Below are 26,939 nucleotides of genomic sequence, written 5' to 3'. Positions count from 1 at the left end.
TCCTAGGGCTGATTAGGTGACTCAGGACCAATGGGCACTGGCTGCTCAGCCAAGTGGCCTACCCAGGAGATAGCTCACAACCGTCTGTAACTTCAATCATGGGGGAAGAGACATTCTCTTCTGGCCCCCACTGATATCATGCATGTACTTGTATATACACTGGCAAAACCTATGCACCTAAATTAAATCAATTTTAATTTTTAAGGAATAACTAACATATGTGAAGAAAATGTGTTTTATATTAGGGAATCAGATATGCATGTGCGCCTTTTCACCATTTTCAATGTCCTGTCCTCTAGGAGGCCACAAGACTACTACATCTCATATCCTGGACTTTAAACACTTGAACTAAATTAAACTGGGTTCACAAGAGGAGCAGTACCACTAAATCTCTAGTTCCCAATGATGTCATTGTAATGCAGAGGATGAAGATGCTGCATTATCCCTTCTGTCTCTAATACTGAGGCTGATAAATTCCCTGATAAATGGCTAGAGAAGGAGCCAATGGATTTCTAGCCTTCTGTGATTGGACTTTCTACATTGCTTCTTATTTTCATTGTTACCACAGTTCTCTTGATGTAAGTAAATGTAACAAAAGGCTTTTTTGAAACCAGGAAGATTATATTAGAAAAAAATTCAATAGTCTACATTTTTGGAATCATTTTGAGACAGGATATATCTACATAGCCATGGCTGTTTTAGAATTCAATCTGTGGGGATTGGCATGGTGGCACACACCTGTAATCCCAGCACCCTGTTAGAAAGTGAAAAGCAGATCTCTGTGAATTTAAGAACAGCCTGGTCTACAAAGTGAATCCAGTACAGCCAAGGAAGAACAAGCAAATTCTATCTCCAAAACAAACAAACAAAAGAACTCACTTTGTAGACCAAGCTGGCCTCAACCTCAGAGAGACTGTGCTGCCACTAACTCCCAGATCTAGGATGACAGGGATGTACCCCTGAGCCTCAGCAAAAATATGTTTTTAAAATGACCTATCCTTGAATCAAGAAATGAAATGATAAAATAAGATGTAGGAAAGAATGGACAGTAGTAATTCTTCAAATTCTGCAGTTATTTACACTTGCAAATCATTTCTCATTTTGTCAATAAATGGGTTATTTCCTTTGCTTGTTAATTTCATCCATTTAAAAATGTTTTCATGTCAGAAAGGCAAACTGGATGGACATTGGAAGAGGGAGAAAATAGTAAACAGGATAGGATCCAACAACAGAGGGCCTCTGAAAGGCTCTACCAAGCAGGGTATCAAAGCAGATGCTGAGAATCATAGCCAAACTTTGGGCAGAGTGCAGGGAATCTGGGGGAGAAATAAAAATTTGGAGGGGACAGGAGCTCCACAAGGAGAGCAACAGGATAAAAAAAATATCATATTCTCTTATCTGAGAATGATATTCCAACCCAGGACCCCTGCACAGATGTATCCCATGACAGCTCAGTCTCCAAGTGGGTTTCCTAGAAAGGGGAACAGAGACTATCTATGACATGAACTCCATGGCTCACTCTTTGATCACCTCCCACTGAGAGGTGATCAGCCTTACCAGGCCACAGAAGAAGAAATTCTAGTCAGTCCTGATGAGACTTGATAGGCTAGGGTCAGAGGGAAGGGGAGGAGGACTTCTCCTAACAATGGACTTGGGGAGAGGCATGGGAGGAGATGAAGAAAGGAGGATGATATTGGGAGGGACTACAGCTGGGATACAAAGTGAATAAACTGTAATTAATAAAAAATAAATTTTTAAAAATATTTGAGTGTTTGTGTATATACATCTATGCCATGCTTTGTATGTGCCAGTAAGAAGACAACTTTTTTTGCTGTCTATTATCTACTTCCTCTACATGAGTTCTAAACCTGAAACCCAAAGAGTCTTTTGGTCAGTAACCACACTGGCCCTTTTTTATGTTTAAAATTGTCTATGTATGTGCTGGTGTGTGAGTTTGCATACACAAACAGTCCAAGTATAGAAATACTAGAAAATTTTGTGGGAGTATTAGGGGCTACCCAGAGATTGAGCTCAAATCATCATGTAACCACAACCAACATTACTCACTGAGAAAATCTTCTGAAATTCACTTGTAGATCTAAGAAAGAGTTATGAACAAGTCTTTACTCCTAAGAATGAAGTAATACATTCCAAAACACAAAAGCACCAAATCCTTTTCAATTGCAAACAGCATTTATTATTCAAATAATTTTGTTTCCCTCCATCCTTAGATGACATGTTTATAATCAGAATAGAAGACAATATATTATTGATGTAATATTTCAACTCAGTTTATTTGAGTATCAATGAGCTCAGTGGGGACTGTTTGTGGTATGCAAAACTGGTAACAAGACCTTGACCATCATATAAGAATGGTCAAAATAAACCCCAAAATGTGTCATCAAGTCTTCACATCTGTCATGGACTAAGAACACATATTCACATTACACACATACAACATACTTTTTTGAAATAAACCTTATTGTTTTTATATCATCTAACACCTCCAGATAATTCTCTTACAAGGCAGAACTTCAACAAGATGTGCCTTATAATAACTAATGAGAACATGAAGAAGCAGGGAACTTCAAACAATATATATGTACATAAAACAAATATTCTATTAAGCAGCTTAATAATATTAACATTGGTAAAATATGTTGACAACTCAGAACACATTGGGGGTATATCTTCTACCCTTGGACTTGTACTAAGAAGGCTGACACATAAGAATCAAGAATTCAAATGTAGCCTTGACTAATAACTAACATCCAGGCCAGGTTTTAATACAAACATCTCCATCCAAGAAATCAATCCCTGATTTTTATTTCTACCTTACTTAATTTCTTAGAACATGAGCAGAATTAGAATCTGGGGCCAAATTACCACAGAAATGACCTCTAGATTAATTTTTCATGGAACCTACTTTCCACTAAAATCCTATGACCTCCACTTCCTCTGTATGTACTACGCTCAACATTCTGAACTTCCAGGTCCTACAGAAAGAGCCAATAAAGCTCTGGACTTTTGCCATCTCATGTTCTGATATTTTCCACATTCCTCAAAAACAGAACATTCTCATGTCTGTCCAGAAGCCAGTTCACTTTCGGCATACCTGTTTTTGCCCTAACTTGCTAATGTGCTGCTGTGATTGAATCCCCTAACCAAAAGCATCTCAGGTCATGAGTGGGTTTACTTGTTTTGTCCTGTCAGATCACAGTCCATCATCTTGGAAGCTTAGGATAGAAACTCAAGTTTCAAGAAAACTAAGGCAAAAACCATGGCAAGTATTGTTTTCTGCCTTGCTCTCTTGTTTCTTCATCGTCTCATGCTCAGCTACCTCTCTTATCCAGCCCATAGACACCTGTTTAAGTATATTGCCACCCTCAATGCTTCCCAAAGATGTCATCAATCAACACAATCTCTCACTTACATAGAAACCAGCCATTTTCTCATTAGTTTATTTATTTTTTTCACTTTTCATCCTCTTTGCAGCTCTATACCTCCTCTCCTTCTGGTATCATCTTCCTACCCTCTTCCCCTATTCCTCCTGCTTTTCTCAGGAAAGGGGAGCCTCCCATCCCAACTCTCCTCAGCACATCAAGTTGCATACAAACTAAGTGCATTTTCTTCCACTGAGACCAGAAAAGACAGAACAGCTACAGCAAAATGATTCATAATCAGGCAACTGTGCCCATGTCACAGACAACCTCCATTTCAAATGCTAGGTGACCAACATGAAGACAAAGCTGCCCATCAGCTAGATATGTGTATGGTGCCTAGATCCAGTCCATGCACCTTTTTTTCGATGGTGGCAACCAATCTTTTTATGATGGCCTGCCATCAACTGAATTTACCGATGGGGGGGAACTTCAGAATTCTTAGCAGTATTATGAAGACATATTACAAACACAGACAAAATATGATCTCTGCACTTACTGTACAGCCACAACAAAGAAGATTATGCAAAATATATGTGAAAGAATAAAGCTAAAATGCCAAGAACATAAACCCAAAAACATAGATAAGTTTTCATCATGCTACCTAAGGAAACTCAACCAAGAAAACTATGATATAGACCACTGTTACCTATGATTGTATACATAAATTAAATAAATGCAAATGTCACAACTCCCACAAAAATAACTCAAAGTGACCCCTACACTGTTCAAATTACCCTCTAGATGCTACTGATCTTTTTTTTTTCAAACAGAGTCCCCATGTTCTAGACCTCTCTCTGTAAAAGGAGGTCACCAGGTTATGGTACTGTATCCCCTCATACCCCTCTAGTAATTGCAGGTAAACCAAGTTCCACTGATGCCCATAAACAAAACAATTTTAAATAGTAATTTTATGTCTGTTTCCTGCTACACCTATTACAGCACAAGATGTGAAATCTTCCCCATCTAACTACATAACACCATGTATACTTGAGACACCGCTGCAGCTCAGAAATTTCTTTTAACCCTGGAATTGAGTTCCTTAAGTCACATCATTTTGGCTGCTGTTAGTGGAAAGATAAAAGGATGCTAATTTAATATCGCTAAAGTTTTATCTACATTTTGTCCTTGACACGAGTTTCTAACATATTTGTAAAATTTATCACAAAAAATTGAATTTATAAAACAAAGTTAAAACACATAGAAATCTGACCTTCATTTTTCCAAGCAAGTATCTTCCCCCTGCATACACAAAGAAAACAGCTCACTACATGACTCAAATGAGTAATTTTTAAAATTCTGTTGTTGTATTACAGCCTTTAACTTAAGAATTTAGGAATTTTAACCAAGAGGAAAGCAAGGTCATTGCTCTGGGAGCAACAAATTGGGATCAATATGACCTGAGCCAATAAAGCTTGTCTCAGAAATATTTTTCCAAAAAGCTGAAGATGCAGCTGTTCTAGAATTAATATCCATCCCCAGGGAGAAAGTACTGCAAACACAAATAAATGGTTAAGTAAAAAAATTCTCTTTAATAGTAGCAAGTATCTACCTCTAGTTACTGCTAGAAGAGAAGAGAGCCTGAAACAGATTTTGCAATCCATACATACAGTCATCCTTAAGTCTCTTTTTAAGTTCAGGCAACATGTTATACGTTAAACAATTTTAATATGGACTAGAAATTTCAGCCTAGCCACTGAGACAAATGGGAGATTTACACAGCAAAGGTATTCCTAGAAATATTTAAGTACCTCACTCCTCTAATACAGCAGGTCATTCTTCAGTGACGGGTTCATAAAAAAGAGGTCTTAGAGGTTTCAAATACTAGAAAAAGTACTGATTTTTTTTCAGTTAATTTTGTATCCAGCCACTTTGTTTAAGGTGTTTAGCAGCTGAAGGAGTTCTCTGGTTGAATTTTTGTGGTCACTCATGAATAGTATCATACTATCTTCAAATAATAATACTTTGACTTCTTCCTTTCAGATTTATAGTCTCTTTATCTCCTTTACTTATCTTACTGCTCCAGCTGAGACTTCAAGTACTATGCTGAAGAGATACTGAGAGAGTGGGCAGCCATGCCTTTTCCCTGAGTTTAGTGGGATTGATTTAAGTTTCCATTTAGTTTGATGTTGGCTAAAGACTTGCTGTATATTGTCTTTACTATGTTTAGGTATGTACATGTCCTGATTTCTCCAAGACTTTAAACATGAATGGGTGTTGGATTCTGTCAAATGCTTTTTCGGCATCTAAGAAGAAGATCATGTGTTTTTTTTCTCCAGTCTGTTTATATGGTGGATTACATTGATGGATTTCCATATATTGAACCATCCCTGTATGCAGGGATGAAGCCTACTTGGTCATGGTGGATGATATCTTTGATGTGTTCTTGGATTTGGTTTGCAAGTATTTTATTGAGTATTTTTGCATCAATGTTCATAAGAGAAGTAGGTCTGAAGTTCTCTCTTTTTTTGTTGGGTCTTTGTGGGGTTTAGGTGTGAAGGTGACTGTGGCTTAATAGAATGAGATTTCAGCTCTGAATTTGAAGTAGACTACTGCACTTGGGTGTGTCTGCTTAAGATGAAGTCACACCAGAATTCTACCAGACCTTCAAAAAGGAGCTACAACAATCCTTCCTAATCTAGCATGAAAAGAAAAGAGAAGAAAAAAGGAAAAGAAACAGGAGCCCTTCGAAACTCTTTCTAGAAATCTAGCATTGCTGTCATAAGCAAACGAGTTAAAATCACAAAAAAAGAAAACCACAAGCCAATACTCTTGATAAAAATAGATTTTCAACCAAAATTAATAAAAAAAAAATGAGGAAGGGCAATTCATTGTCATCAAAGGAAAATCCACCAGGAGGACATCATAATCATGAACATCTATGCCCCAAATTCAAAAGCACCTGCATTTGTAAATGAAACATGATTAAAGCTTAAAATGCACATCGATCACAACACCTTAATAGTGAGACTTCAACATTCCACTCTCACTAAGGGAGAGATCATCTAGACAGAAGCTAAATAGGGAAATAATAACAATTACAGAGGTCCTATATTTTAGGTCCTATATTTTAGGACCTCTGTAATTGTTATTTATTTCAATAACATAGATGTCTACAGAACTTTTCACCCAAACACAAAAGAGTATACCTTCTTTTCAGCACCTCATGGAACCTTCTCAAAAATTATAATCAGGCACAAAGCAAGCCTCAAAACATACAAGATCAAAATAATCCCTTGTATTCTATCAGACCAATATGGCCTAAAACTAGACTTCAACAACAACAGAAATAACAAAAACCCTATATACACAAGGAAACTAAACATCTCTCTACTCAATGACAGCTTTGTCAGGAAAGAAATGGAAAAAGAAATTAGAGACTTCCTAAAATTCAATGAAAATTACCCAAACTTGTGGGACACAATGAAAGCAGTGCTAAAAGAAAAGTTCATAGCACTAAGTGCCTCCAGAAAGTAGTTCAAGACACATCATACAAGCAATTTAATGGCATACCTAAAAGCCCTAGTAAAAAAAGAAGCAGAGGAGTAGACGATTGGAAATATTCAAACTCAGAGCTGAGATGAATGCATTAGAAACAAAGAAAACAATTCGAAGAATCAATGAAACTAGGAGCTGGTTCTTGGAGAAAATCAACAAGACAGACAAATCCTTAGGCAAACTAAGTAAAGGGCAGAGAGAAACTATCCAAATCAGCAAAATCAGAAATGAAAAGAGGGACATAACAACAGAAACCGAGGACATCCAAACAATCATTAGCCTATATGCCATAAAATTTGAAAATCTAAATGAAATGGACAATTTTCTTGATAGATTACATCTACCAAAATTAAATCAAGATCAGGTAAATAGAGTCAATATTTATTCCCCAAGAAAACAGAATCAGTCATAAAAAAAAATCTCCCTTCCAAAAAAAAGAAAGCCCGGGGCTAGATGGTTTCAGCACAGAGTTCTACCAGACCTGTATCTCTTATGAACATTGATGCAGAAGAGCTAACTCCAATTCTCCTCAAAGTATTCCACAAAATAGATACAGAAGGAACATTACCAAACTCATTCTAGAAAGCCACAGTCACCTTGATACGTAAACCCCACAAAGACCCAACCAAAAAACAGAACTTCAGACGATATCTCTTATAAACATTGATGCAGAAATACTCAATAAAAGACTTGCAAACCAAATCCAAGAACACATTAAAGATATCATCCACCATATCCAGGCTAGAGCAGTAAGACAACTAAAGGAGATCAAGGGCATACAAATCAGAAAGAAAGAAGTCAAAGATGATATGATAGTATACATGAGTGGACCCACAAATTCTACCAGAGAACACCTACAGCTAATAAGCACCTTCAGCAAAATTGCTGGACATAAAATTAACTCAAAAAAATCTGAAATCTTCCTGTTTACAAAAGACAAGTGAGCTGAGAAAGAAATTGGGGCAACAACAACCTTCCAGTAGTCACAAATAACATAAAGTACGTTGGTTTAACTCTTATCAAGCAAGGGAAAGATCTATATGAAAAAAAACTTCAAGTTTCTGAAGAAAGAAATTGAAGAAGATATCGGAAGATGGAGAGATTTTCCATGCTTATGAATCAGTAAGAATAACAGCAAAAATGGTCATCCTACGAAAAGAAATCTAGAGATAGATTACTGCAATTCCTTACAGACCTTGAAAGAAGAATTCTCAACATCATATTAAAAAAAAATAGTTAAAACAACCCAGTACAATTAAGAACTTCTGAAGTTATCTCCATCCCTGATATAAAATTATACTGTAGAGCAAGAGTAATAATAACAGCATAGTACTGGCAGAGAAACAGACTTGTGGGTCAATGGAATTGAATCAAATACACAAAAATAAACCCACACATGACTACAGAAGGGAGGACTAAGGCCAGAAATTTATACACTGAACCCCCACGGTATGTCCTTCTCTCTATCAAGCCACATAAGACTTCCAGCCCCCAGGACTACAGCTCAGAATTTCCACTTCCCCCCTCAAAAGACTAGCATATCAGTGAGAGAAAAACCCTGCTTTTGGAAATGCCTATCTGTCTGCTCTCTTTTAAGTCCATGTCAACTGTATCAGTCCTGATCTAACAGACACTACAACATGCACTGAGGAAAGCAGAGAATCATAGGTTCATATTTTAAAAGTCTTCAACTAAGCATTTAGATGTAAAAAAATAAATGGGTAGACTTCTACATGTATAAAATCTAACAACATTAAATCAAGAAGTAAATTATTAAAACAGACATGTAACAACCAAGATAGAAATGATAATTTAAAAATCTCTCAATTAAAAAAATATAAAAGAAAGCAAGCCTAGGTCTAGTGATTCAGCATGAATTCTACAAGAGTCTCAAAGAACTAACTGCAATATTCCTCAAAGTATTTCACAAAAGGGAAAAGAAAGAAACACGTCTATATTTTTGTGAAGACACCAGTATTATCTTGATTACAAAAAATCAACTTCTGAAAATTAATAACACAACTTAATATTGTGTTAACTAATTAATAACTTGTGTTATAAAGAACTTCTATATAGTTACTCAGTTATCTGTACAAGAGACATACTTATCTAATACATCATGACTGGAGGCCATAATTACAGACTATTTCAATATCAACATCAAATATTACTGATTCCCAGAATACTAAAGTATATAGTATACAAACATTCACATTTTATCTTTTATTTACCTATCGACTGAATGAAAAGTTCAATTGACTTGCTCAGTAATCATCTTGATATCCTACTTGAAGTTGATCTCCAAGGCTCATAAGTGTAAATGAGTGCCAGTTTATGTCTTGTTGGTTTAAAACCCACATATTACACTCATCACTAACACGCTGGGTTACGGCCCAGGCTCATGAGTACTGTCTGTGTTCTAAAATTTATTAATGGGACCACAATTTTAGTTTCACATTCATCTTACCTTATTAATACTAAATCATCTGTGAAAGCAATTACTTTTCTGTTACTGCTGACTCGAGGACAGGCTATTTATTGTCCACAAAAAGGATCTTTTTATGGTTTTTTGTCATAAATACAGATTGTATTTTAGGTGAAATAGTTGCTTTGGATATGCTATATTTTTACACTGTGTACAATTGTATCTTACAAAACTCATCTCACACTAGGAAAACATTTGTTGAAAGACATTCAAATTTAATATCTTCAAATGAGTGCTTTCAGTCCCCAAATCATGTAAGATATATACACATACACTTTGACAGAACCTTCTTACATTTTAATGTGTACTTTCAACTATAAGATGAAAATGTTTTATTGGTTTGAGGATAGTGAATTACTTACCAATAATATAAGATCCTGATGCTTCCCTTGCTTATGAGTGAGGCTTACTTTAACAGAACCTTTTTACATTTTAACTTATACGTTCAACTATAGGATGAAAATGTTTTATTGTTTTGAGGATAGTGAATTATTTACCAATAATATAAGATCCTGACGCTTCCCTTGCTTATGAGTGAGGCTTACCTGGTATGGAAGAAGCCAGTCCATGTTTCTGTCTTCTTTAGATCCCATTTCAATATTGCTCAACAGCATTTATGGAAGGCATGGGACACTGCATACACTGCATTCCCTATGGAATAGCTGGGCTCAGAAATGGTCACCACATCATTTTCTTCTGATTTAATCTCTATATAAATTGGATATGGGTCATGATATTTACATAGCAAAGCAGGAGGTAAGCAATCAAACCTGTCAATCCAGAATTTATGTAAGTAAAATCCTCTGGGTACTGGGAGAGTGTAGGTGACTAGAGAAAGTTCATTAAGCCAGGGATAAAGCTCTTGCCTTTGAATATGAGAGACTTCCTCTGAAAAAGTTCATCAAGTCATTCCTAGCTGATACAGACTCTAACTAAAATGTGTTGGTTTGCCATATTCTACACCTTCCTTCTGGTTGAAATATTTTATTTACCATGTTGAATAACTTCAGTTACTTATATGACGACAGAATACCTTCACATTTACCTGTGTATGTTGGTTCAAATTCAGCAAATCATCAGCAAATAGTACCCAAGTTTAAATTAGCTGGGAATTTGTCTTCCTTTCTTGCCGTCCTTCCTTCCTTTCCTTTCCTTTTCTTTATTTCTTCCTTTTCTTTTCTCTCTCTCTCTCTCTTTTTCCTTCCTTCCTTCCTTTCCTCTTCTTCCTCCTCCATCTCTTACTTTTTCTCTTTGCCCATATGTATATGCCTTTAGAACAGCAGAGGTGGCCAGATCCTTCCGTATTCAGTCCCCAGCACCCTAACAACTAAGCCCAGTGCACCTTACCTACTCAACCCCCAGCCCCCTAAAAATTATCTATTGGATCCTCCCTGCTCGTGCACCCTCAGGCCAGCAGAGGGCGCCAGAACAACCAATACAAGGTCGTGCATAGCCGGCGGGGTGCAACCATGTCTCCCAGAAAGCACGCAGGCCTGGAGGGAGCGGAGGACTGTGCGTCTTCTCGTCCCGCCATCCCCCTGCCTTCGGTTCTGCCCCACGCACGAGCCGCTCGGGGACTCCGGGCGGATGGATGGAAGGCGAAGAGTGGACAGAGGAGGGAGGAGGGGAACCCCAAAATCCCTCCTAATCCCCTTCCTCCCCGTCCCCACCCCACGTGTGAGCATAACTGCTTGGGATAAGAAGACTTCGGACCTGGGAAAACCATTCCGGGTAGCAGCGCGTCTCTGGCGGAAGTCCCGCCCCTTAAGGCTTCGCATCCAGATCCGTCCCGCAGAGAGCCGAGACTTACGGGCTCGGAGGCACCGAGGCCGCCCCACCATCTCCCTGGCCCCCGCCACGGGGATTTAAAAGCAAACCCTCTAGTCACAGACAGACCTTTATCCCTTCGTTTCTCACTTCGGAGCTCTTGCTGGTCACGGAAGTCCCAACGGTCCAAGATACATCGCCTCTGAGACCCACCGGCCTGAGAAATACAAAGTTGGCTTCGGAGCAAGGACTTCTGGAATTGTACGTAAGAACTACAAAAATGGAGTCAAGGGGGGCGCGATGCATCCTGGGATTGCTCGTAGTCACGAGCCTGCGTCCTTCCCTGTCCCTGTCCCTTGCCTGGACCGTGGACCCTGAGTCGCCTACAAATCCCAGAATCCCCTGCGCGCTGTTTCGAGCATCATAAACGCTGGGAGGTGGAGATGCCACATAGTCCTCCAGGGCACATGGAGAGACCTGGTTTGTTTTTCTCCCGCTGGTGCCCTTGCCGGGGTCGTGAGCTGTGGTGGCGGCTTTTTGGGATTCAGTGGCCGCGCGCCCCGCTTTCCGGGAATCTCATCGGGGTCTCGGGGCCCCGGAGGCTGCGATGGCGGCGGCCTGCTCGGTGGTGCTGACGTTGAATGCAGAAGCGGAGGAGGAAGAGAAGGACCCCGGGGACTGGCGGGACCCCGACACATCCGGAGACCCTTCTGGCGGCTGCGCTACGGGCCGTTTCCGGCCCTGGGGAGGCGCTGTGCCGCCGCTGGCTGCGGCCCGAGCGGCGCTCCAAGGAGCAGATGCTGGAGCTGCTGGTCCTCGAGCAGTTCCTCAGCCTCCTCGCGCGCCCTGCACCCGACCTCCCCGTAGGTGAGGATCCCCCAAACCCCGAGACCTCAGGCGAATGAGTCTTCCCGCCGCCGTGTCAAGGGCTCCGAAAGGGAAGGGCGTATTTCGGGGTGTCAGTGTTGAACAAGAGCCACAGTCCAGGGCCAGGAAGGCACGGCAAGGGTCTCGTAGCTCGTTCCCTTGTTTACCGGTTAGTAGTGAGGAGGAGGTGGACGCTGGCACCCCCCTTGTCTCCCTTCCGCCCATTCAGCCCAGTCAAAGCTGCTGGGAGATGCTGGCTAGCTCAGGCTAGCCCCGAAGCTGCGTTTCATGGGTCCCTGAGTTCAGTCGAGATGACATGGAACGCTTTGTTACCCTGTCACTCGGCTCACCAGCCCCTTGCTCTCAGCAGGGACATCGAGCACTAACTGAGGTCTTGCGCCCCTCCAGGCCACCCCAATCAAGGCCGAGGCTGGATCTCCCACCCGGGGAGAATGGCAGCAGCTGGCCTTGGACCCCCAGAATGGCTCGTGCGAGGAGAGCACGGAGGACTACGGGAGCACGGCCATGTTGGGTGAGTGATGCTCCTTTCTGAGGCCCTGTGGTCCACGTGGCCAGGGTCTCCTCCCGGATGCTGTCATGAAGTGTCCTTCCCAGAATGCCCCAGTTCCTGTCCTCCTGCCTCTGGAACCCCTCTTCTTCCCAGAATGCCCCAGTACCTGTCCTCCTGCCTCTGGAACCCCTCTTCTTCCCAGAATGCCCCAGTTCCCATCCCCCCACCCCCACCTCCCTCTCCCCAAGCACCCAGGGGAACAGTTCTTATAGATCGACTCCCCTCCCCCGAACCCGACCAAGACCTCAGGTCCTGACACTGACATTGGAGTCCTGGGCTGGGCCCGTTCTCTCTCTGCTCACATTCTCCCATTTCAGGCCTGGAGAACCAAGCTGCCTGGAACCCCGACCTGATCCCAAAGCCTGCACAGGCCTGGGTACAAGGCGTGCCCCCGGGGACAGACCCTGACAGGGAAGAGAAACCACCTAAAGATGCTGTACTGCCACTGCCACAGACCCAGGGTTCTCCAGGAGAGCCAGGGGCCACGGCAACCTTACATGTCCCTTGGGCGCCCAAGGAGGAACGGCTTTGGAGAAGTGGAGAGCCGGGGCACACGACCACCTTGCACACCCTCTGCGGGGCCAAGGAGGAAGAACTTTGGAGACGTGGAGAGCCAGGATGCACGGCCACCGCCCACACCTTCTGCGGGGCCAACGTGGAAGGACTAAGGAGAAGTGGAGAGCCAGGCCCCACGGCCACCTCGCAGGTTTCTGTGAGGTCAAGAAGGAAGAGCTTTGGAGAAGTGGAGAGCCAGGGTGCACAACCACCTTGCAGGTCCCCTGGGGGGCCAAGGAGGAGGGGCTTTGGAGAAGTGACGACTTTGGGGAGGTTGCCACTGCCCCTGCCCTTGCTGGAGACAGCAGAACCTGCTGATGGCTTTGGGGAGGTTGCCACCGCCCCTGCCCTCACTCAGTATCAACTGTGCCACTTTTGTTAAGTGGTCCCCGCTGGAGAACAAGTTTGCTGTGGGGAGTGGAGCTCGGCTCATCTCCTCAGTCTGCTACTTTGAGTCTGAAAACGACTGGTGAGCCATGCTAATCTCCCTTCCCTTTCTTCCTCCCTCCGCTTCCTCCTTCATCCCTTCATCTCCATCCTTCCTTTTCCAGCCCCCGACTTTTCTTAATTCAGGTAGGATGCGTTTCCTCCTGACTGCCTTGGAGCAGTTGATTGTAGGTGTTCCCTGAGAGGTCATAGGTAGGCTGGACCTTACTGTGGTCACAGATGTAGTCCCTGAATGTGAGCTGTACGTCAGCCACTTAGGCCAGTGTGGTGCACAGGCCTGTAATTCTAGCTTGACTTTGAGACCAGTGTGGGGTTCACAGCAAGTCGGAGGCCAGTCTGAACTCTGTGTAGGAAGCTCTTCCCTGACAGAGAGCAAGCCAGCCTTCAGCAGGAGCAGCTGTGCACTATAGGGAGCTCATGAAAATACTCAAGCCAGGGGGCCGGAGAGATGGCTCAGAGGTTAAGAACACTCACTGTTCTTCCAAAGGTCCCGAGTTCAATTCCCAGCAACCACATGGTGGCTCACACAGATCTATAGTGAGATCTGTGTGCAAGCTGAATGCTGTATAGATAATAAATAAATAAATCTTTAAAAAAAATACTCAAGCTAAGTCAAAGGATAGTCTTACAACATTAAAAGTGATGGTGCGTACACGACTTAACTCTGTAAATGTAGCTAAGGTTGCCTATGGATTTCAGAATTGAAATGGTTTTTATGAATGTATAGATCGGTTTTATTTGGAGGGGGTTTATGGGGCGGCTTGGAAAATGCTGCTGTTTTTGTCTGTGAGGACAGTGTAAACTAGGTTTTCTCCTTCCTCAGGTGGGTGAGCAAGCACATTAAGCCAATTCTCTCCACATTCCTCTCCTTGCCTGGCACCCCAACAACATTTTGCTGGCTGCAGGGTCATGAGACTTCAAATGCAAGTGAGGATACATGGGCACTGCCTGTTGCTCAGCATTGACAGGTACCCATTGGGCTCCTTTATTTGCAAAGTACAGTAACCTGTGAGCAGCTCAGCGATAAAGGGAATTTCCTGTTCTAGAAAAGGAGCTGAGGCTCAGCAGGTAGAGAACTTGCTGAGCTGGTTACCGTCCCCCAGCACTGCAGAAGCCCGGCAGGTGCTGCACACCTGTAAACCCAGCACTGAATGTGGAGCTAAGATTAGAGGCTCAGTTACAGACCGAGATTGAGGGCAGCCAAACTATATGAGACCCTTTCTCAAGAAAGAGAAAAAGAACAAGTGAATTGGTGCACAGTGATGGACAGAGAAAGTAGCAGAAGACATGATGGACTCAGCCATAGGGTTAGCAGGAGCTGCAGCAGGTCGTTGGGCACAGCAGCCTGGCCAGTACAATGAGGGATCTTAGGCAGAGTCGGTAGTCTTAAGTGCAGGGTGAGCTCATGCTATGTCCACCCATCCATCTCTCTCTCAGCCTCTCTTCAGTTATTAAGTCAGTTGATTTTATTTATCTCTGTGCATGTGGGTATGCACGCCTGGCAAAGGCCAGAAGGGGTAAGAGATGCCCAAGAGCTAGAGATGGTTGTGAGCCACTTGATAGAGGTGCTGGGAGCCCAACCTAGTCCTCTAGAAGAGCAGCAAGTGTGTCAACCACTGAGCCATCTCTTCGAATCAGTTCTCTGGGTTTTGATGTGACAAGGAGTTGGAAGCATGAAGCCCAGGTTGGTCTGGAGCTCACCATCCTCCCTCAGCTTCTTGTCCTAGAATTACAAGTCTGCACCTTCATGCTCACCAGCCTCTTTCTTGGACCGTTGCAGGTCCTCATTTTGTGTCCCAGGCCACAGACTGCAGAGAACAGTGAACCTGACTTTAGCCACGTGTCCCTGAGGGTATCTAGACAAAACATTCTTTCTGTCTTTAGCCCGAGGCTAGAGGAGACTTGCCACCCTGTTAGAGCTTTACATCAGCAGCAAACTTGCGGTTACAAAGCAACAATGGGAATAATTTTCTGGGGCAGGGCACCACAGCTCGAGGAAGGTTGGGACCTACCAGCCCATGTAAAAAGTTTCCAGAAAACCAGCCTTGTCGTTTATACTCAGGCCTAATTACAAAATGAATAAGGAAAGGAAAACAAAAAACAAAACAAAACGGGCAGTGTTGCTCAGTGGTCCAGCGTTTGCCAGGTTCAATGCTCAGCACCATGAACAGAAAACTAAGAAGAAAAATCTGGGTGGTGGAGGTGGAGCTAAGGTAATCTTGGGGGTCTGTGCTCAGGAGTTTGTGGTCTGTTATTTTTCCAGAGTCCCCTGGCTGTCCCAGCAAATAAGACAGAACGGGACTGTCTGGGTACGTTCACAGTTGCCCATGACCCCCAGGCAGGAGAAGCCAACACCTCTAACCCTGCAGACCCTCAGCTGCCGCCATCATTTGGAAGTTGGGCTTAGGGAGCTAGAGGTTTGGTTTGGTTTGGTTTTGAAAACAGGGTTTATCTGAGTCACTCTGTAGCACAGGCTGGCCTCGAACCCACAGAGATCCCCCTGCCTTCGCCTCCCCGAGTGCTGGGATTAAAGGCGTGCAGCCCAGAGTTGTTTAAAGAGTCTTGAGGTTCAGGCTTCTCTTCCTCCTCTACTCCTCCTTTTCCTCCTTCTCTTCCTCCTTCTCAAATCTTCCTTGCCTCCTCCTCAACTTCTCCTCATCATCTTCTCCTCAAGTCTTCCTCCTCGACTCCTCTTCCTCCTCCTCCTCCTTCTCCTCCTCCTCCTCCTCCTCCTCCTCCTCCTCCTCCTCTTCTTCTTACTCCTCCTTGACTCCTCGACTCCTGGTTTTCCTGCCTTGGCCTCCAGGGGCCACACCCACGTTCAGATGCTTCCCAGAGAGTCAGAAGAGGCCAGAGTAGGCAGATTCCGGCCCTTTCCTGTCCCTCAACCTCCTAAGGCCTCAGAGATGACAGTGGAGCTGAGGTGGAGAGCAGGCCTCCCTCTCTCAGCCCTTTGTTGTGTATCTTCACCTCTACCTTTATTTATCTGTGTGTGAGCGCCCAAGACCTGTGTCCACCCAGCTCAGTGCCTGGATTCCAGGTGCAGGCTGCCATCTCTGGCTCCCTGTGGGTGATGCGGATCCGAACTGGGGTCCCTGTGCTGGTCCAGCAAGCACATCCCTAGCTGGCCTTTTCTGCATCTGCCCATCCTAAACCACCTCCTTCCCCACTCTTTCTACAACCGAGTGTTCTCAGCCTACATCAAGGAGGTGTGCGAGAAGCCTGTCAGCCAGCTGATGGCCGAATTAGGCAGCAGCGGTGCCAGCAGCTGGTGCACGGCGTCAGCTTCTCCACCAGCTGGTGCCGCCTGGCCTGGGTCAGCCACAACATCACAGTGTCTGTGGCCGACTCCTCCAAGAGCATTCAGTGAGTCCTCGCCTGGCTGGCGGGGGGAGGCATTGGAGGGTACAGTTAGGGATCTGTACACGCTGGCCCTACATGGCAGCGAGGGGTCTGGACACGCTGGCTCTCCTTGGCAGCTAGGGGAAGTGTATACAGCTGCGGCTGGAGGCTCCGGAGTTCAAGGCCAGCCTGGTCTCTGTCCCAGAAGACCAGAGCTGAAGCTGCTGCCACCACCCGGCACACACGCCCTCAGCTCCTTCCCCTGACACCACCCCAAACAGGACAGGAGCCATCTTCCTCCTGCCTTCATACCGCCCCAGGTCTGCAAGGAGAGCCCGAATGGTGCTTTGTCACCAGACTGCAGTGAAGGTGGCAAGGGAAGAAGCCCGGAGTCCCCTTTCAGGCGGCTTGGCACTTGCCCTCCCATGGGCATCCTGGGAACGTGCACGGGGGATGGCCTCCTCCTGGCCACCCCATGAGGATGCATGGTGTGGACAGATCCGGTGTAGTCTTCCCCGTGCTGACTCTACTAGTTCTCTTTTGAAAGGGTTGCCATGGCAGAACTGTGCTCTGGGACAGCTTTGCTGGTATCAAGCTTTTATTTTGTTTTTTGTTTGTATTTTGTTTAGTTTTTAAATTAAATTTTTATTTTTATATTAATTATATTTTATTTGTAGCCCAGCTTTAGCCGTCATTCCTCCCTTCCTCCCCACTAACCCTCCCTCCCTCCTGCATCATTCCTCCCTCCCTCCCCACCAACACTCCCTCCTTCCTGCATCATCCCTCCCTCCCTATCATCCCTTCCTCCTTCCCCACCATCACTGCCACCCTCCCTTCCCATCATCTCTCCCACCCTCCCTCCCCATCATCCCTTCCTCCCTCATCTCCCTGCTCCTTCCCCAGTCCACTGCTAGGGGAAGGCCCCCTTCCATCTGACCCTAGTCTTATCAGGTCTCATCAGGACTGGCTGCAATGTCCTCCTCTGTGGCCTGGCAAGACTGCTTCTCCCTTGGGTGGTGGTGGGGGAGATCAAAGAGCAGGCCACTGAGGTCATGTCAGAGACCTTGGTGTCAAGCTTTCACTCCTCCCTGTGAATATACTCTTACAAGCCAGGCATGGTGGCGCAGGCCCACAACCCCAGGAATCCGGGAAGCTGAGGCAGGGGGATCGTGAGTTCAGGGCCAGCCTGGTCCTCAGGGTAGGACCCTCACGTAAAGGTGGCACTGCCCGAGTTTGGTACCCAGTGTGTGCTTCACATAGGAGGAGAACCATGTGTGATGTGCGTTCCCCCTGCGCAGGGTGTCAACTCTGAAGACGGAGTTTCTGCCACTGCTCAGTTTGTCCTCAGAGAACAGCATCGTGGCCAAGATGAGTGTGCACCCCTCCCAGGACTTGCCTCACATACCCTCCCCTGCACACACTTCCCTGAAGTGGGCACCCTAGCTGGGTGCCACCTGTGTATGCCATTCCTGGGGCACGCCCCACACACAGTCTCCTGTAGTGTGCCCCTTCTCAGGCTGCCACCTGCCTATGCCAGTCCCAGGATGTGCCCTTCACACCCTCCCCCACACACAGTTCCCCGCACACAGTGTGCCCACTTGCCTGTGCCAGTCAAACAAGGTGCACGTGCTGCCCAGAGTCTGGACGGAGAAGGGAGAAAACAGATTCTCACAGTAGTCCGCTGACCAGTGTACCAAACACACAGCATGATGAACTAATAACAACCTGAAATGATAGTGAGTGTGTAAAGGCCCTTCTCACGGGTTGCCCTGTGGCCTCAACCCTCTAGGTCAGCCAGGCTGGCATAGGTCAGCCAGGCTGGCATCTGAGAAGGAGGAGGCTGTCTCTGGAAGCTCTGCAGATGGGTCAGCTCACCTGGGTGTCCCTTGTCTGCCCAGCTCTGTAAGCACCTGGGGGTGACGGCTCTGAAAGGAGTCATTTGTGTCCGAATCTGCTGAGCCCTGTTCTGTCCCTACCGGCCCCGTGCTGAGGCTGTGGCCTTTCCTCCTCCCTCCCTCCCTGTCTTCCTCCTGCTGCCTTCCCCCCCCCCCAAGCTCCTGTATCCCTCTCCCTCACCTTTCCCTTATTTCTTTATTCCCCCTCTCTCCCTTTCCCACTCCCTCTCCCTTCTCCTCCTTCCCCCTTTCTCCCCTTCCCCCTCCTTCTCCATCCTCTCTCTCCCTCTTTCTCCCAGTCTCCCTTCCTTTCTCTGCCTCTCTCATTCTTTCTCCCTTTCTCTCCCCCTTTCTCTTTTCTCCCTTTCTCTCCCTCCCTCTGCCTCTCCCACTCTCTCCCTTCCTCTCTCTTTCCCTCTCTCTACCTTCCTCTTTCCCTCCCTTCTTCTCTTTCCCTTCCTCTCCCTCTCTCTCTCTCTCTCCATTTCTCTCCCTCCCTCCCTCTCTTTCTGCCTCCTTTTCCCTCTCCCTCTCCTCTGACACCAGATGGCTGTGAGCCACCTTTTGAGTGCTAGGACTCGAACTCAGGACCTCTGGAAGAGCAGCCAGCACTCTCAACCTCTGAGCCATCTCTGCAGCCTCCCTGACCTTGAACTTGTAGCCTTCTGGCCTCTACCTTCAGATGGCTAGGGCTCCATGCAAGCACTAGTACCCAGTATATGTGGCTTTGGAGACCTGGCCAGGTCCTGGTGTAGTCTCGGGCCCGCCCGCTGGGCCACATTCTGGGCGAGTGACCCCGCCTGCTCTGGGACAGGATCTCACATGTGGCCCTGAGGGATCTGGAGTCCAGTGTACCCCTAGCTGTGAGTCAGTGCAGGGCTTGGGGGGCTGGCCTCACTCCACAGACCTTACGGTCCCACTCTTCTTTCAGCCAGGTGTCCATTTACGAGGTGGACAAGCAGGACTGTCACAAATTCTGCACCACTAGCATGGACGGGGCCATAACGATCTGGGATTTCAAGGTATGTATCCCCAGTTGTGATTGTCAGCGCTGGGGTACAGCCTGGGCCATGTGCACCCACTGAGCCACCCTGCCACAGTGCCTAGCAGAAGAGCTGTCCTTGGAGTTCCTAAGCCAAGGATAGCAAGGTGCCTGGCGGGTGGGTGGGTGGGTGGAGGCTCCAAGCTGCCCTCATCCTCAGGAAAACTTGGTACTGTGTTGAAGGCAGCAGCCCACACAGCTGTGCACAGACACAGCTTCACAGTTTACACAGTAGGCCTTGGGCTCAGTCCTGAAATGCCCAGGCTTGGGAGGCTGAGGCAGAGGGATTGCTCTGAGCTTGGTGCCAGCCTGAGCTAGATAGAACCTTATCCCCACACACACCAAAAAATAATGCAACGAGCCGAGAAGATAGAACATACACGCACACACACACACACGCACGCAACAAGTGTGATAATACAAAGAGTAGTATAGGGCCTGGAGTGATGGCTCAGTAGTTAAGAGCACTCACCTAGGTCTCAGGATTTGGTTCCTGACACCCCCTTGGCAGCTCACGACCAGTTCCATGGAATCTGATGCTCTTCCACCTTCCACAGACACCAGGCACACATGTGGTGTGTGCAAAAATACATATATACATACATGCCTACATACATACGTGCATGTGTACATACATACATAAATTAGCTGGGTAGTGTAGCACGCCTGTGAGAGGCAGAGGCAGGGTCATCTCTGTGAGTTCAAGGCCAGCCTGGTCTATAGAGCAAGTCCAGGATAGCCAGGGCTGCTTAAAGAGACCCTGTCTCAAAAAAACAAAACAACAAAATGACATAAATAAATCCTGAAATAAAGGTCCAGACTTACGGACACATGTCCTTAATTCCAGGAGTCAGATGAGGATTGGTCTCCATGGAGTTGGAGGCAGCCTGGTATATAGAGTTCCAGGCCAGCCAGGGCCATGCAGTGAGGGAAGGAAGGAAGGAGGGAGGGAGGCTGTGCAGCCAGAGGTGTGTGAGCTCTTGGGGAAGGAGATTCCATGCCCTAAGTCCGGGGAGTACAGCAGTGTGGCAGAGAGCCAAGGTCTCCAGGGCTGACAGCTCTGCTTTCTCCAGACCCTGGATTCATCCATCTAGGGCCTCCACATCATGTGAGGAGGAGCTACCCGCACTAGGACCAGGGCTCCTTAAATGAAATAACATGTCTTGGACATAGTAATATTCACTTAATAAAATATATACTTTAAATATTCAAACTGTATGAGCAGGAACAGTAGACAAACCAGTAAAATAGTAGCTACTTCATTATTACAGAAATTAATTTTATTATGAGTCAGAGAGGAATAATGTTCAGAGGCACCTGGAAGAGTTCATAGCACAGAGAAAAAGAAGCAGACTTGATATGACCAAGACTGTCATGAAGAAAATAGAAAATATTAGGAGAAAAGTAGAGGTAGCTTAGACAGAGACAAAGTATGTTTTCATCAATGCACAGGCTGGATCTAGGTCCCCCTTCACTTACGTAGTGGATGTGCAGCTTGGTCAACATGTGGGTCCTCTAACAATTGGACTGAGAGCTTTCAGTGACTCTGTTGCTTGCCCTTAGTTCCCTTTCCCCTAGCTGGGCTATCTTGCCTGTCCTTATTGAGAGAGGATGCTCTTAGTCCTGCCTCATGTGATATGTCAGGGTGGGTTGGTACACATACTACTGAGCCTCTCTGAAGAAAATGAGGTCATGGGGGAGGGAATAATGATGGTGGGACTGTGAGAAGAGAAGGGATGGGGGCCTGTGATGAAGATATGAAATTAATTAATTGGTGGAAAGAAAGGTTAATTTCTAGGATATTTAGAAAATTAGGATACTACAGAAAGAGATGAGGCTGTTTGGGAAGGCACAGGAATCTAGATGGGTGTTTTGAGGTGTATAACAAGTACATTTACTCCCCCTTCAGGCAACCCGGAAGTCACCATGGGTGTTAATATCCTGATAGGAGCCACAGGTCAGTAAAGAGCAGTATGTTCCTTTTGTCAGAGCAAGAAAAATGGTTATTTTGCTGGACAAGGACTATTTCACTAATTCTGGATGAATGCTAGTTTTTGGTATATGTGTTTATTTGTTTGTTTTTGTTGTTGTTTGTTTCTAATCACTAGAATTCCTTTGATACTGTGTGTTGAGCAGGTCCAGTACTGACATTTTTGGATAATTACATTTCTGGAAAGCCTGATTACACTCTTCACACCTATTATGTCCTTTTAAAAAGTAATGGGTTAAGTTATCACATGCCACTATAGAGATTTCCTTCTGATGTGTTTTTATTTCCCATACTCAAATGTGTCATATTTTTAAAATCATAATTATTCAGCAGAATATCTTTATGAAGAACGTAACAGTCTGGTAGAATGTTGCTATCTTAATGAGAACTGTGTAATTACATGTATTAATGAAATTACACACTTTGTAGAAGTAAAAAATTATTACTATCACCAAATACAGTCACCATAAAGACAGATAATTCTAATTTTGAATGATTTGTCCATGATTATATGTCCAAAGTATACTATATATTTTATTAATAAATGTACACAGCATCCCCCATGTTTCAGTTACAATTCTTTGTGTATCTAGGATTAATATATAAAATTTACTGTATACTAATAAGCATGTACACTCCTCTCCACTCTTCCAAACTTTCTGACTTCTCTGTGCATGAAGCTTTCTGACCATATCTCAGTAAAGCACATTCATCTTTAAAGTATTCTATGATTTTTGCATGTGCTAGACGCCAAGGTTCACAGTTGTAATGATTTTGCATGCTGCCTTTTTTTCACCTGGGCCTTTAACAGGTTAAAAAGTTAGGAATTGATAATCTTTGGAAATGAATATAAATTTCATGATATTTTTACATTACTGTCTTTTAAATATTATTATTGTTTATTTGAATTTATTCAAATTATATTGTGGCTGTGGCCCCCTCTCATCTCCTCCCAATCCCACCCTCCTTCCCTCTTCTACACCTCTCCCCTAGTCCTCCCCTTTTATTTAACACTGTACAAGTATTCCTCCTATTTGACCCTATATAAGTATGCCTCCTATTGTTGCGCTGATATCATTACAGTTATCTATACTTTTATCTAACATCTATCCTCTATTGTCTATATCATATATCTATTATACACACACACACACACACACAGTTTTGAATATGTTATTTCTTCGAAACACATGTAGCAGATGTGCATCTTGGTCAGCATGTAGGACCCCTAACAATTGGACTGAGGGCTGTCTCAGACTCTGTTACTTGCTCTTAGTTTCCTTTCCCCTAGCTGGGCTGTCCTGCCTATCCTTAGTGAGAAAGGAAGCTCTTAGTCCTACCTCATGTGATGTGTCAGGGTGGGTTGTTATACACAGTGAGCCTCTCTGAAGAAAAAGAGGGAGTGGGGGAGGGGAGTATGATAGTGGGACTGTGAAGAAAGAAGGGATGGGGCCTGGGATGAAGATGTGAAATTTATACATAAATTAATTAGTGTAAAAATAGTCAGGGTATTTCTAGACTATTCAGGAAATTAGGGTAGTGCAGAAAGAGATGAGGCTCTTTGGGATGGCACAGGAATCTAGACATGTGTTTTGAGATGTATAACAAGTCCATTTACTTCCCCTTCAAGGAACCTGGAGGCCACCATGGGTGTTGATATCCTGATAGGAGCTACATGTCAACAGAGAGCCATATGTCCCTTTTGTCGGAGCAAGAAAAATGGCTATTTTGCTGGACCAGAACTTTTGCACAAATTCTTGATGACTGCTGGTTTTGATATGTGTGTTTGTTTGGTTTTTGCTTGTTTCTTTCTAATCACCAGAATTCCTTCGAAAATGCATGTTGAGCAGGTCTAGGACTGGTATTTTTGGATATTTGCACTCCCTGGGACCTAAATAGTTTATACTATTAGGAAAGCATGATTACTTTCTTTACACATGCTTATAACTGTTTTAAAAATAATGAGGTTAGTAACCACATGGCACTATAGAGATTTCTTTCTGATATGTTTTTATTTCCCATACTCAAATGTATCATATTTTTAAAATCATAATTATTCAGCAGAATATCTTAATGGAGAACCTACAAGTCTGGTAGAGTTTTGCTATCTTAATTAGAAGTGTATAATTACACATATTAATGAAATTACACACTGTGCAGAAGGCAAAAATTATTACTGTCACCAAAATACAATCATTTTAAAGACAGGCATTCTAATTTTGAATGATTTGTCCATGATTATTTTCTGTCCAATGTAAACTACATTTCTTTATTATGAAACAGAGTATCTCTCATATTTCAGTCACAATTCTTTGTTTCTCTAAGATGAATATATAAAATTTACTATATACTAGTAAGCATGTGCACTCCTCTCCACTCTTTAAAACTTTCTGACTTCTCTGTGCATGAAGCTTTCTGACCATATCTCAGTAAAGCACATTCATCTTTAAAGTATGCTATGATTTTTGCATATGTTAGACTCCAAGGTTCACAGTCTTAATGATTTTGCATGCTACCTCATTTCACATGGACCTTTAACAGGTTAAAAAAAATTAGGAATTTATAATCTTTGGAGATGAATATAACTTTCAGTGTTTTTGTTTTGTTTTGTTTTTACATTTTTTTCAAATTTTATTGCAGCTGTGGCTCCCTCACTTATCTCCTCCCAATCTCACCATCTTCTCTTCTCCCCCTATGTCCCTCCCATAGTGCACTGATAGGTTTCAAGAGCAGTGCCTCTGGCAGCTGCTTTGATATTTAAATCTCAGCAGTGAGACTGATGGCAAGGAAGAATTTGCAAGTGCATCTCCTTTTGTTTGTGACAGCAGGTGGGATAGCTTGTGAGGATCACACCTCTTCCTCAGGCTCCTCGTGGAAATTAACCCATTATTCTGAAATGTTTCTACTCTGGCCAGAGGTTGCAGCTAGGAGAGTTGCTGTTAAAGGCTAAAGGCTTTTTGCTGTGGCTGTGAGTTCGGACCTTCTTTAAAAAAGCCTATGTACTGTGTGTTATTTTATTAATTGTAATCCTCACTCCCGACTCAAGAACCCTTAGACTCTGCTGGCTAGCTCCAGCAGATAGGGAAGGTCCTCCTCCCTTTCTATTTGACCCTAGTCTATCATGATGTTTTATACAAGTATTCCTTTTATTTTTGCACACATATTATTACAGTTATCTATCCTTCTACCTAACATCAATCATCTATCTATTATCTCTATCATATATCTTTTATACACACATACACACACATGCATGTGGTTATAAAAATGTTAATCCAAACATGTGGTTCAAGAATTGTTCAAAATCAATGTTTTAAAGTCAACAGTTTGAAAGAAATGAAATGCATGTGTCACATGGTCAATTATGGCATGAGCCTTGGAATGTTGACCTCACAGTGGTTTCTCCCCCTGACTACTACAGAATGTGTACACTTCAGCAGTGTAAACCCATCTTCTTGAAAAGCTACTCATTACAATTTAGTACCATTCCCCAAAAGAAAGGAAAAAATACCTGAAGTATGCTTTGAGCTATAAAGGAGAAAGGTGTTTGTATATCTTCAGAACTATATCTGACCAAGTTATGAGTGAGGACTATTCTCTATACCATCTAATTATGCTACTCATCCTGACTACAAGTATTTGTTTTAAATTTGTGTCAGATTTCAACTTTAAAATCTCAAAAGTTCTCGGGTTTTTAACAGACTTTTATTGTTTCTGACACATTTTGTGTTCTTTGGAACCTAAATCTCAATATTTTGATAGAGATTCAGACTAGACAAGAACTGTTTTCCAAACATGCTCTTTTACTTTCAATTCTGTTATTATGAAACTGAATTGGTACTGTTTTTAACATACCTCATACCTTTCATTTATATGCATATTGAAAACCATTGACTGCTGTCTGTCTTTGACACTTTCATTCATTTCATTAAGTGCTTTCTAACTAAAATCTATGGGTTCTCTGTATACATTCCTTAATTTTAGCAGAGTAATAGTCACTTTTACAGGTATATTTTAAATATTCAATTATATGATAACAGGAAAAAACACCAAATCTTAGAAGATTACAGGAAAGAATTTTATTATGGATAAAAAAGGAAAAATGTTCAGAGGATTCTAGAAAAGTTTAGACCAGAGGGGAGAAAAACATACTTCATGTAACCAAGCTGTCTGGGAAAAAAGAAAGAATATTAAGATAGAAAAGTGGAAATAGCTCAGACAAGTAAAGTAAGTGACTTCATAGATGTCAAAGAGATGGAGAATAATTCTAGAATATTTTGGGAGTTAGCAGAGGGCAGGAGGAGATAGGCTTGTTTGGGAAGTGACAGGAATACATGTGTGGGTTCTGAGATGTATAACAAGTACTTTTACTTCCCTTCACTTGACCTGGAGGCCAGCATTGGTGCTGATATCACAGGTCAATGGAGTGCCGTATGTCCCTTTTGCCAGAGGCAAGGAAAATGACTTCTCTTGCTGTATAAGAACTGTCTGACAAATTCTTGATGAATATTGTTTTGCTTTTTTGGTGTGTCTGTTTTTGTTTGTTTGTAACCCCATAAATTCTTCTATACTCCATCTTGAGATGAACAAAGATGGCCATTTTTGGATATATGTGCTCCCTACTGACTAGTTTAAACCATTAGAAAAACCTGATTATTTTCTTCACGTCTATTTACATTCACTTACAAAGTAATGGACTTCTTTAGTTACGGTGTTTCAATGCCAATACATAGATGTATATCAGTATTTTTTACTGCATTCCAATGATTCAGCCATTTGAAAGAATAAGTATTGAGTAGAAAATCTTTATAAAGTACTTTATACAATTTGGTAGAGTTTTTCTACTGTAAAATTATACATATTAAACTACACACTTTACAGAAGATACAGTTTACTATCAACAAAATTCAATCATTTAAAGAAATAGGCATTCTGATTTTACATGATCTGTTCATGATTATCATGTGTCCAAGGTACACTACATATTTGATCATGAGATTTACCAAGTATCTTCCAAGTTGTTTCAGTCACAATTCTGTG

General features: G+C 43.5%; 2 protein-coding genes across 3 annotated transcripts in view; one reads left to right on the top strand and one right to left on the bottom strand.

Annotated features, from left to right (window-relative positions):
* LOC110539897 (zinc finger protein 431-like) overlaps positions 1-11,454 on the bottom strand; it is a 33,385-nt gene extending 21,931 nt beyond the window's left edge. Inside the window, exons 1-2 of the mRNA XM_021626716.2 lie at positions 11,320-11,454; positions 9,969-10,074 (exon numbers count right to left, since the gene is read on the bottom strand). Coding sequence (XP_021482391.1) covers positions 9,969-10,037 — 69 coding nt within the window. The 5' untranslated portion in view covers positions 10,038-10,074; positions 11,320-11,454. The remainder of the gene's footprint in view (positions 1-9,968; positions 10,075-11,319) is intronic.
* A 464-nt stretch (positions 11,455-11,918) lies between these two features.
* LOC110539898 (uncharacterized) lies at positions 11,919-17,637 on the top strand. 2 transcript variants are annotated; one of them, XR_002475910.2, is made up of 4 exons: positions 11,919-12,057; positions 12,466-12,589; positions 12,946-13,652; positions 14,454-17,637. XR_002475910.2 is itself a non-coding variant. In XM_021626717.2 (3 exons), the coding sequence occupies exons 2-3, from the start codon at positions 12,583-12,585 to the stop codon at positions 13,563-13,565; spliced, it is 627 nt and encodes a 208-aa protein (XP_021482392.1). In that variant the 5' UTR covers positions 11,919-12,057; positions 12,466-12,582; the 3' UTR covers positions 13,566-14,347. The 2 variants fall into 2 exon arrangements, 1 of the variants encoding a protein (XP_021482392.1); XM_021626717.2 differs by lacking the exon at positions 14,454-17,637 and having other exon boundaries at positions 12,946-14,347.
* Positions 17,638-26,939: the final 9,302 nt, after the last annotated feature.

Source organism: Meriones unguiculatus (genome assembly GCF_030254825.1).
Source record: "Meriones unguiculatus strain TT.TT164.6M chromosome 13 unlocalized genomic scaffold, Bangor_MerUng_6.1 Chr13_unordered_Scaffold_34, whole genome shotgun sequence".
Classification (NCBI taxonomy): Eukaryota; Metazoa; Chordata; class Mammalia; order Rodentia; family Muridae; genus Meriones; species Meriones unguiculatus.
This window is presented reverse-complemented; position numbering and strand designations above follow the sequence as displayed.